This window comes from Malus sylvestris, chromosome 7 (assembly GCF_916048215.2).
Source record: "Malus sylvestris chromosome 7, drMalSylv7.2, whole genome shotgun sequence".
NCBI classification, from domain to species: Eukaryota; Viridiplantae; Streptophyta; class Magnoliopsida; order Rosales; family Rosaceae; genus Malus; species Malus sylvestris.
The window spans coordinates 21780657-21792977 of record NC_062266.1 but is presented as its reverse complement, the minus strand read 5'-3'; the positions used below and the strand labels follow the sequence as shown (position 1 = coordinate 21792977).

Sequence of the window (12321 nt, the reverse complement as noted above, 5' to 3'; positions counted from 1 at the left end):
GGTCAAGAGGTATTTTGAGGAGTTCCTCCTCAATCCTTAAGCAGCTAAGTTTTTCACTTTAAAAAATTCATTTTCTTATTGTTTGGATGAAATTTCTGTTTTATCCTTCAACTTAACGTAAAAGTTGATGGAGTTAACAAAAAGAACTACTAGTGCAACAAATGACATAATTCGAGGACGGGAGAAACTGTCAACAGAGTTTATGAACAAAAACTAAACTCGTGGTATAGATTAGGAACAGTTGTTACAATTTAGCCAAAAATAAAATAAAATAAAATATCTGAACTTGGACGGTGGTTTCACTACATAATGGTAAAAACAACAATATCAATACATCCCATGTTAACAAAGTTAATACTCATCTAGAATTAGATAAAGAAATGAAGAAAATAAGAATAATAATAATAATTAGGTCATATGCAAATGATCAAAATTAAAAATCAAAATCCCATTTATTATTGTGGTCCGATAATCCAAAAAAAACAAAATTTCTTATATGTGATGAACCAAAATCGTCACCCCATAAAAACCAGTTCCATACAAGTCTCAAACAATAAGCTTCCTAATGTAAACCTGCACATCCACAGTTTCACAAACATATAAACGTTCAGTGGAAAGACAAGCTTACCGTGTAAAAAAAATACTAACAAGACAGAAGACGAAAAGGAAATACGAACAAATGGAGCAGGTTATGAACTTTTAATAAAAAATAGATCTGGAAGTGCACTCAATAGACAATAAAGAGGTACTAAACCGTGTTATATATACGGCATATCGACCATTTAGTGTTCCCCAAGTTCTATTTTTTATTCAAAGGTCGTATCTATAGTATCTATATGTGCATATTCACAAAGAAAGAACTATAAATTGTTAGAAGAATGTCTTTAGCCAGACCACTAACCTGAATTCATTTTTTGAGGCATGTGTTAGCAGAAACTGACATGCTTGTTAACAAAAGAGCCACAAGAGATCAAGTGATTCTTGTCAAGAATCCAGCTTTTTTCTAGAAAATCCGGCTGCACCTGATCGGTGCTAAAAACAAGTTGGCGTTAAGTAGCAGTAGCTGTGCAACTTTCACTTGATGAAAAACTGGTGGCTTTGGTAGCATCATTCCCTCTGACTACTCTGTTACATGTGACTTTGAAGGACTGTGAACCATACGGTCGACTGAGCAAACTGATTGGCATTCGCAGAGTCGCCTTTCGGTTTCTCCTACCCCTTATCAAAATGCTGAAGGTTTTCTCTCCATCGTTTGTCAGTTCACCGCTACTTGCAGCATTTCCATTTGGGTTCTCACTTGGTTCACTCTGAGCATGTTCAACCCCGCAAAGGTTTGAAGGACCATTTTCCTCTACACTTTCAACTGCATTGCTGATTGCCTCTGATGTCAGAAGGTTCACTTCTTGCTTAGTTTCCTCCACATTCTCAATGTCCGCTGGCAGAACTGGAGCAGAATCATCACTGTGAAATTTTGGCTCCGATGTCAATTCAGAAATTGTCTCAGCAACAGGTGTAGGGGCAGAGAAATCCATCGGATGACAGCCAGGCCAAACTGTACAATGAACAAACTCAGGTGCTTTGGGGTTCATGTTATGCCATGTGAAATGATTTGGATGAAACCCGCTACTAGTAACAGGAAAGGAACTGGTTCGGATTACTTGGGGTTGACTGTAAGGAGGGTACACAAAAGGCAATGGTTGTATGATGTTCGGGGTCGCAGGAGGAGAATGGTATGGGTGGTGAGGGGAGGAGCACATTGGATTGACCGTGGGTAAGACAGTACCAGGCCCTGGATGAAGATTCATGTTTATAGGCCAAGGTGCAACAATGGGGACATTACCTGCACCCGAAGGTATTGCAATGTTCACGGAAACCGGAGCAGCACGTGCAACAGATGGTGAGGGATTGAATGGAGCTGCTGAGGCAGACAGCTTCTTACTGGGCAATGGATCCGTATCAACCGAACTCACAGCATCAGCTACACCTTGCGTGGTAGAGTTGGAGTCGCGGAGTTCACAAGTGCCAGATGGATCCGTCTCACAGAATCCCTTCTTGGGAGAACCCAAAGATTTTGGCACTCCGTCTGTCAATAAGTTATCTTCTACCGCTTCATCAACCTTATTACCGCTGGATCCATGTCCATCCAAACTTTCAAATACCATCAGTGAAGATTTATCTTCCTTTGCATCGTTTGAAATAACTTCTCCTTTCTTCTCAGCAGCTCCAGTTTCCTCTGGTAAGTGGTCCGTCGTAACCAACACAGAGTTCTTTTCTTCAAGTATATTTTCTAACTCAGTTGTGTTTGGTTTGGAATCTCCTTTGACTTCAATTGTTTCTTCTTCTTGTGCTCGGACACCATGTTCCTGATTATCTGGAATGTTATTTTGGGTTTGAAATTTCCCAATAGTACCTGGTGGAGCCAATGCTACTTCCTTGTAAGAAGGAGACTTCCCAAGACAGACTGTGGAATTTTTCACTGGGCCAACAACATGCGGTGAAACATTTTGACTGAGTTCTGATGGAGAACTCAAACTTGTGCTACCATTAGAGGGCTCTTCGGTATCTACTTTGGTAGACGAAGGCATAGGCTTGACTCTGTATGTTACACCTTTAACTATTCTCCGTCCAAACTTAGTACCTTGGGAGGGGGTTGCAGTGTGATTATCTGCATAACTTCCATGAGATGTTGACCTTTTCTTTACAAGATAATACCTACTGTTTTGATTTGTATTCTTCACTGAAGAACAGTCCATGTCACTTTCACCATATTTCTTCTGGTAATTATAGACTTTCCCAATAGTTGCCCGCCGCTGCCTTAGATGCCGCCCATATGAGCCAGCTGATCTAGGTCTGTGAACTGATTGCCAGCCATCATCACCACCTTCGATATATGTTTCAGCAGATATCTGATCAAAAACATTTGAATTTTCCTCTGCAATCTCTTCCACGGCATGCTGAGGTTCAACCAGAGCAGAGCTGTTCTCCTGGATTACATCTGTTCTATCACTTGGTTCAAGTGCATTTGTCTCCTGACCCTCATCATCAGAACCCTCTTTTGTGGTTTCTTTTGAAGACTCATCGGAACTAGCTGAGCTGACAGTTTGGATGGATTTTTCCTTCAACTGCACAAAAAATTGAAATAGCTTGCTCATGTGCATGACAGTAAGAATAGAGAGTTCAAAGAAAGTGTGTCTTCTAGCAGGGCATGTGTGTCTCTATATGTAGTATGTACACTAGAAATGTTCTTTGAAATTTCACGCAAAATGGTCAAAATGGGGGCGGGATAATTTCTATTCAGTTCAAAGTTGAATTAATATTTTTTTCCAGTAGGTGTGCTTCAGCTTGTTATCAATGATGAAGACCTTGCACTAAAGCAGGTTTTGTTGGGGTTTATCCATTTAATAAGGGAACTTTAACAAAAAGCTCCCGGTACTGTTCACTTTAACGAAAAACCACATTTTTACACTAAAAAGTCAATTCTGGTACTATTCACTTTACCCTTTATTTTGTCCTTATCATTTAAACTCAAAGTTTTCAAGCCCTTTTCATTAGTTTTCCTTTTTAAAGGCTTCTATCTGTTCCAAAAGTAACCAATTTTCCTACTTCAGCAATTTTGATATTTCTACTTATATTTGTTAATACCCCAGATTTCATATGAACAAGGATGGGTTGAACACATAACCACGAAGAAAACTCTATTTTTTTTTTAAAGGAAAGAAAATAAAAAAATTTGAAAAGGCATAAAGAAATGGCAAATAAACCACACATGAAAATGGGTCCGAACTCCAAACATACCTTCGTTAAGTAGCTTTTCCTCTTTCCTGCAACCTCTCTCCCTTTGGTGGGACTAATGTAGTCCAGCAAATCTGATACACTGCCAAGTTTAGAACAACATGGTATTAGAAAGGATTTAACCAAGCTTAAATCACACATACAAAATCATGGTCAGTAGTGGCAATGCATGTACAGGATCCACTAGATTAGACAGAGTAATTGTCTCACGACCAGAAATTCACAAGGAATTCTATATCAATGCAAGTTTCTCGGAGTGGCACATAAGCATGGAAAAGGGTCACCTCTTACCATGAAATTCTCATTTTTAAATTCCAAATAAGTGCATATGCAAATGGAAATTACAGCCGTGTCATCAGGCATAAAAACAGAAAAGCAGGGCGTATATCATAACTTCAGTGATCTATATTAACATTAACAATGTTATCAAACCTTAAGTGGCCTTTGCTGGCAATAGATGCATCAGGCTTTCGAGTCCCATTTCTTGCAGCTTCTTGCTGTTCGAAAGCCTTGGACTCAAAGTACTCAAGCCAAGCAGCAGCATCCTGCAGTGTTTGTTAAAACATGTTAGATTGGTTAATCCTCAGAGGAGGTAAAGAGTTTATGAGAAAGGGTGGACTAAAACAAGATGAGGATATACTTGTGTTCGTAAGTCATCTGGGCCAAGCTTTGCTCGCAGAATTTGCAAAGTTGTCTGCTCATGCTGAACACTTAAAGGGTAAGCTTCCATCAAAGAGAGAGCAATTGCAATAGCGTGGTAACTTGCTGCTGTCTGGAGAGATTTAACATTAAAATGGTTAAATTCTCAAATATACAAAAATAAATAATTTAAACTTTACTATATTAAATCAAATTTTCAGCGGTATATCATTGAACGTGTTACGACATGTGAAGTTTCATTGGTTGTCTACTTGTTACAAATTGAGTCCTCATTTTTTCCTCTAACTGTTTAATCCTTAGCATCTGACCTCACATATTGTGAAAGCTTAGAAGCTTTAGGACAAATAAATTAAACAACAAATACGTGAACGAATATACAACCTGAATATGGTCCGGGCCGAGTAACCTTTGATTACACTTCAAAGCTTTGTGCAGATATCTGAGGGCAACATGCACATTTCCCAGGCCTTCCTCCATCATAGCCACATTGATATATGTTGCAGCAGTGTTTGGATGAGATGGTCCACATGTGAGATGCAAAAGATACAAAGCACGCTTTACATACCTGAACAGCAGAAATTGTGAGCTTATACAAAACGCGTATACTAATGAATCAACAGAGTATGCAGCAATGATTCATGACTAATTTATCTCCCTGTTTTCTTTGCCTTTAAATGGAAAAAACATCAAGAACGAACAAGAAAAGGGACAAAGCAGGTTATCTGCTCCAGTAACTAGCTCCATACGTTGGATCCATGAAACAAAAACGGCAAACAGCTTGTGTCCATAAGATCGTTAGAGCAACACATTCACGTCATCACTTTGAAAAATATTCCCCTAAACACATAAACTGTGATGTTATATGCATAGAGATCCCTTTGAACAAGGAAAAAGCATACTTGAGAGCCAGCTCCGTATGTTGAAGTCTGTAATAGAACACAGCAAGATCCCCATAACTCTTCATGGTGTCTGGATGGTCAAGCCCTAATTCTCTCTCGTTGATATCCAAGGCCTTTTGCTGATAAATTGTAGCCTGTAATGGGAGCACATCATTGGTCATCCACGACATAAAACCTTTACCAAAGAAAGACTAACTTTCAATATTTTGCCCACTTTTGCACATTCCGGTCCACCTTTAACAATTGAAATATGAAACCAGATGTAGCCAATCCCTCAATTTAAAATCTATGTTGATCCAGAAAGTAACAGTTATATGATGTCAGATATGTCCCAGAAACGCCAAAACAAAGGGGATGGCAGCAGACCTGATTAAAGTCTCCAGTGTGATATAAAACTACAGCAAGGAGGCTGTAAGCTCCGGCTGTCATTCGATGGTATGGACCACAAACTGCTACCAGCTTTGCAAGCGCCTGCAAATGTCAAAGTTCACCCTGTAACCAACTACAATACCAATATAAAAAGGTGAAAGAAAACCTTCTAGCAACAGTCTGCATACCTTAGTGCCAAATGCAACTGCATCTTCAAGTTTTCCCTTATCTAAAGCTGTTTTTGATGATTCTAGGAGTTGCCTACCATCTGCCGAAGAGCAAGCAGCTTGCTGAAAATATCAGAAGAAAAGGTTAAATTACAAAAGATGTCATCACTCTTACCACTTCTAAAAATCGAAGGAAAGGAAAACAGATGCTTCTAATGCCATACGTCACCTTATGCACTGGGACTAGGCTGACGATATCTGAACTTTGGAACGGATTTGGAGAATCCATATCAAAATCCCTTGGAACCATCTCAACACCCACCTAATTGGGGGGTGGAGTTGAGGGTAGGGGGAAGAGAAAGCAAAATGTCAGCACAAATTTAAAATTATGGTATATAATAAAAGTTACAGTGTAAACTTACGAAGACAGTATTCAAGAATGTGGGCCATCTCCAGAATCTAATATGCATTGTCATGATATATACCTTGTGACATAATCCACGCAGAATTGCAAATCTCCTCACATCTTCATAGTTGAAGCTGTTAAGATCCCATCCGTATCTTTTTCGCAAGAATACCTCCAGCCACTTCCGCACAAGAGAATGAACACTGCAAGACCTATTTAATTCTTCATTATCCAAAACGCCCAGCATAAGATTCAATGCAGCAGCAATTGATACAGCCATCTTCTCAGTGCTACCAACGGCGGCAATCACTGCCTGAAGTATGTGCTTAAAAGCTCGCACTATCATCTCATGAATGCAAAGGGACTGCACATGAGATAGCTTCTCCGAAAGCTTGACCTGTAAAGAAAGAAAAGGCATTTTGTTCAATATGATAACCTGTTTAAGCTGAATTCCGCACATCATCTACACAGCATTACAAAATATTCTGAGAGTTTCAGTTTGGAGATTAGAGGCAGTGCAAGTTAATATTTTCTAAAAGTGAAGTGATAAAAGAAGATAGAGCTTTGATGCCCTATAAATAATGGTAACAGGTTAACACTGTCTAACAGTCATCAATGCATAATAAACAGAGTGATAGCTCGAGATGTTCTGAAAATTGCCATGATCTTGGTTCTTTTTTGTTCCTTCTATTACATACTTCAAAGCCACATTAACAAATTCCTCCACATAAATACCCAGCAAAGTTGAGGACACAAAAGTAATTGGTTCTTAGGTAGATGAATAATATGAGACGTGTCACGTGTTAAAAATGAAAGTTAGAAGCAAACTTACAACATGCCCCAGAGAGCGCATCCGAAGACCTCTAGTATGCATGAAATCAGTCAAGGTCCGACCATCAACTGGTGAAAGTTCCAAGGAACCAAAATCTGCTACCTGCATTAAACGAAAAATTTATAGAAACAAGAATCACCATAACAATACTTCCATGAGAAAAGGTAACAAGCTTTAAGAATAAAAATGTTTACCAGTTTGGGAAGAGCAACTTCAGAGTAGTACTTCTGAGACAAGTCGATCAGTTCTTGCAGAGACTGTCAAGCACACAATACATTAGTACACAATGTGTAGTACAAATAAGTAAATCTAAAGCCTCTAGTGACACCTATAATGTATTACCTTGCAGTGTAGTCCAGTTTCTGAATCTTTTAGTCGAGCAAAGGCAGCATCAGACAATATCTCTGTCAGAACATGCTCATTTTCTTTGGCATTAGTCTCAAGCTTTGATTCCACAGAAGGGGATATAGTATTTTCAGCTTCCGCAACACCACCATCTGCATGGGATTTTGAGCTTTCAGATTGCAGCTTGGTATTGCCTCCATCTGATTTTTTCTTGCTGTTCTTAAGGGATTTAAGAGGCGTCCCAAGTCCCTCCACCTTCATATCATTTTTTCCCTTCTCGTTCGACGGTTTCTTATCTTTGTCTGCATTTTTTTGGTCTTGCAAGTGTTGTATCCAGCAAGCTCCTAGTTCCCATCTCACAAAATTATCAGAATCTAGCTCCTCTTTCTCAAGCTTAGCAAGACTTTCTTCTAACACCCCCTCAACAAAAACACACGAGGCTGAAAGATCTTCGTGTTCCAGAGTTTGTATATGTGATGCCGGTTTATTCTGCTCTGAAGGTATTGTCTTGTGAAGTAGTAATCTTAAACTGCAAAGAACAAGGCACTAGTTAGGCTCGTATACTGCAAACTCCATGACAAAAGGTTGGTAGCTTTACATAATACTCACTGAGGCATTATTGCGTACCTGTTGATATTAACGGCATTGGCACCACCTTCGGGTTGATCAACAAATACAATGCTCTGAGATGGAGAACCGACTTTCTTATTTTCTTTACCCTCAACTTTGACAACTGCAATGTAACCACAATATCTGACATTGACAACACCTAGAGTGTTGACATCCTGCACACATAATTTAACAAGAATCACCACAACTGCGCCAAAGTTACGAAATAAATTGCATAAGGTAGAGACAAAGATTATGGATCAACAATACTATTTCAGAAATAACTTACGTGGGCAGCAGTATTTTCATCTGCAGTGATCCCTTTCAGAAGGTTTCGTTGTGCTAGATTCGTTTTATCCACTCCAGTTGCTTGAATTCCATCAATTTTAGTATCTACCTTAAAGCTTGCATTAGTAACATCTTTCATAACTGTGACATTCAAGTCCCCTACAACCTCGGAGTAAAGAATCTCACTGTTTGGAATTGAACAAGTCAATTCTGGTTTTCCCATTACACGCTGCACAGCATTAATGGCTCTACAAATGGAAACATCGACGAATAGGCTGTGAAGAAGGAATGCCTTCCTATCACGAATCTGCCTCTCCTCAGCTGTCTTGCAAGGCATGGATGCAATATGCCAAAACTCATTAGCCCAGGGGATTAGATCAAATTTCCCATCTCTTCCTAGACCACCTCCATTTCCGCCCCAAGTTTCATCCTCCACGGGGAGAGCAGGGAAAACTGAAGGCGACTGAGCTGAAACAGGCGGTACGAGCCACGTGTTTGCTCTAAACCCATAAGGAAGATTCCCAAACTGAAAAATATCAAAGAAAACAAATTATCAAATACAGAAATGGTAACACAAACTCATACAAGAAAGCATAATGAATGATCCTATACCTTATTCCGTTCCGAAAATGCTTTCAAGAGCTCATCATAAGCCTGAAATATGAGAAATTAAACATACACATAATCAGTACACAAATAAAAAGCTAAAATAAATTAAAATCACTACAGAAACTCAAAAGCTTTTCTAACATTGTCAAAGGCTCTGCTAAGCTGCCGTAGCAAATCGACGAGGTTGTGACACAGAATCCGCCGCTTCCCTAAGCTATAAAACCCCTTTCGGCAAGCTTCAACGAGAACCACCTTCCCATTGCAAAGCTTCACCTGAAAAATTGCCAATATAACAATGTATTTCGATGATCAGACCCAAAAATAAATAAATTGTCATTGTGTGCGTGTGGACTGTGCAGAAGAAGGTCTTACTTCAAGAGAAAAAAGGTGATCATCCGCCTCAATCTCATCGACTTGCCGTTTCGCCGCCCTTCGAACAACTGCAAAATTAATACCATTTACACACAATTTTTGCAAAAATTCAAAATTTCTGCCTCTAAATACACAAATAAATACGTCAATTATACGCAAATATGTATATACGTAGAGAGAAAGAGAGGGAGGAGAGAGAGTACATTGCAAAGGGGGTGTGAGGTGGGAGAGAGAGAAGAAGTCGTAGAAAGAACCAAGCTTGAGGCAGGAGTTGCTCATCTCGGTCTCGGAGTCCACCGCCACGTCTCGCTTATCGGTTCCGGTAGAAACTTGAGACTTGGTGGCCTTGGCTGCGGCGGCCGTGGCGTTGGATTTCTTGAAGCTCTTATCCTGCACACCCGGCGCATTTTTACCAGAGCCAGTTGAAGAAGCATCGAGCTTAGGGCTTTGGTCCTTCGCCGGCAAAGACGACGCTCCGAAGCTCGTCGTGCATGCAACGATGTCGAGCACTCGTCTAACGTGCGCCGTGGCGCGCTGTTCATCGTAGTCCTCTGAGAAAAACAGAGCACAGTGAGAAATTTGACTGAGGAAGAAGAAGAAGCATAATACGACGACGTTCAGACACTCTGGCCCAATGGGCCCTCAACGGTCCAGTTCATACGGCCCATAAAGATGGATCATAAAAAGTAATACAAACGACGTCGGATGCTTTTTGACTAATACCTTCGACCAACGTCAGGACGCATGGCTTGAGTGCGGAGACGTCCACCGCGTCCTTTAATCGATGCCCTCTTACCTGTCATGAACGACAATAGCATTATGGTCGTTTATTTTCCTTGTCAAACAAAAGGGAAAATCAAAATTTTGAAATAATAAAAATGAGAAAAAGAAGAAGAAATAATGTGGGTAATGGAAATTACCTCATGAGATAGTGAAAAACTAGTAATACTACAAGTGTCTGTATTTACTGATAATAGCTGACGAACATCAATAATCATATCCGTCGATATTCCCTGCTCAAAATCATATTGTTATTTTACATAGGTAATATCCTAATGCATAAGTAAATCAACTTTTGTATAAAATATGTAATCAGTAAATATAATACATGCTGCATCAATCCATAGAAAGTAATATAACTTTTATCCTTGAACACATTACATTCTGGACCTCAAAAACTAACTTCAATCCTGGGAAAGTGGGTGAAAGTATTTAGTTTGGAGACTTAGTAGTTGGTACATATTCGAATCCAAACATATGGTCTTACACTCAGTATTAAGATATCAGCGAAATTGTCTATATTTTTGTCAATATCTGAAAAATCAATTATCAATGTGGAAAGGAGGATGAAATGAAAACTTCATCCTTTATCGGTGAGATATAAGAAAATTCAATGAACATCAATTATATTTTTCACCACAGAAAATTTGCTAGAACCCATTGCAAATGGTCCCAGCACATTTCAAACTTTTGAATCTTTCTGAGAAGTTTTTCTCTAATTTTGACGAGTTGAGATACCTAACCCATTAAAAAACTTCTTACTTTCCGCCGATGGCAACCAATATCACTGCTCAAAATTAAACTAGGATAATTCAACTACGGCAAGAAACCTTCAAAATTCCCATGTGAATTAGAAGCAACACAAACAAAACGTGGTTGTCTTCCAAAGATTACAAGTAACAAGAAAGAGAGAAAGATTTAGGAGTTTATCCAGTTTTTTTCTAAATTAAAAAAAAATTATAATCCAACAACCTTCAAAACGACACTGCTTTCATCAGGAAGTTTCACAGTGATGTCCATAACAACAGGAAGAACTGCAGAGCAAGAAAAAAAGACACAAGAGATTTATTAGTTATCTCAATTGGTGCTTAAGTAACCGAATTTAGCAATTTGAATAAGAAATATAAAATAATGATAAATACCCTTCTCTTCTTTCTTCTTCTTGTCTCCTTTTCCCTTTCCACGGCTGTTTCTGGGCCCCATTTTTGCAGCTTGTTCTTGAATGAATGAGCTTAAGCTCTTGAATTGCTTAATTACCCTCCTAAACGTATATATGAAGAAATTTAGTTCATTAAACCTTTGTTAATAAGATTGTAAAAAACTAGAATAAAGTTTAAAGCATAAGGCAATACTAACCACAAATTAGTAATCCATAAACTTATAAAGTTAGCACAAAAATATATAGCTAAAGTGAAGATTAAGTAAAAAATATGTAATTAAAGAAAACACTGAAAACTTTGAACGTTTGTAGGACTTTGAACATTTACCAAGTATTTGGAAAGAAAGAGGAAGTCCTTTTTTTTTTTTTTTTTTTTTTTTATGTGTTGAAAACGAGTAGCTTGTTGCACCAATTAATAACCATGCATGTAGAAAACCATAATTATGCAGAAGAAGATATGGAGGAAAGCTTGCTCTTTCTTTCTCTCTCTATATATCAGTTTCTCTCTCTAAGTTTGGAGCTTGAGAGTTTTGGATAACGAGGAGAAGAAGAAGAACAATGGAAGATAATGGGGGAATGAAGGAGGAAAAAAAAGGCGGAGAAGGAACAATAGAAGATATGGAGAGAGATGGGTGTGATAAGGAAGGAAGGGCGCAGATTTAACAGTCAGAAGAATGTATTTGGCTTTTTACCACAGTTTTCTGGCTTATACAGAAACAATTATCAATTTGTATCATTTCATTTTGTGGGATATGTATTTTTATTTTCGGTTTTTCTTTTCTATCGAAGCGATATTTTAATTTAGGGTCAATAATAAGGTGAGGACGGAGAATTCGAACTACAGTGTAAAAGAGGATTCTTGACTAACTTGATCACATGGCAGCCTGTGTTTCATTCTTTTCATTTGATATGATGATGTTCGAAGCATAGAGATTTAACTAAACACGAACAATAAGCCATTTATATTTCATAATAATTAGGTATAAACTCGTCACCCAAGCGGATTTGCATTTTCGTTTTCTTTTTAATTCAAC

At 38.6% G+C, this 12321-nt stretch overlaps 1 protein-coding gene across 4 annotated transcripts; it reads right to left on the bottom strand.

Annotated features, from left to right (window-relative positions):
* Positions 1-433: 433 nt before the first annotated feature.
* Positions 434-11958, bottom strand: LOC126628571 (protein REDUCED CHLOROPLAST COVERAGE 1-like). Of its 4 annotated transcripts, none has more exons than XR_007625475.1 (25): positions 11616-11958; positions 11271-11389; positions 11101-11162; positions 10269-10361; positions 10072-10144; positions 9552-9899; positions 9349-9416; positions 9118-9249; positions 8980-9021; positions 8369-8893; positions 8098-8255; positions 7468-7999; positions 7320-7382; positions 7126-7227; positions 6373-6690; positions 6117-6209; positions 5909-6010; positions 5718-5822; positions 5352-5485; positions 4834-5017; positions 4433-4564; positions 4225-4337; positions 3796-3874; positions 895-3122; positions 434-573 (listed from the first exon to the last, which is right to left on the bottom strand). XR_007625475.1 is itself a non-coding variant. In XM_050298310.1 (24 exons), the coding sequence occupies exons 2-24, from the start codon at positions 11329-11331 to the stop codon at positions 1050-1052; spliced, it is 5592 nt and encodes a 1863-aa protein (XP_050154267.1). In that variant the 5' UTR covers positions 11332-11389; positions 11616-11958; the 3' UTR covers positions 434-1049. The 4 variants fall into 4 exon arrangements, 2 of the variants coding, with proteins under 2 accessions (XP_050154267.1, XP_050154268.1); XR_007625477.1 differs by having other exon boundaries at positions 902-3122; XM_050298310.1 differs by having other exon boundaries at positions 434-3122.
* Between the last annotated feature and the right edge of the window lie 363 nt (positions 11959-12321).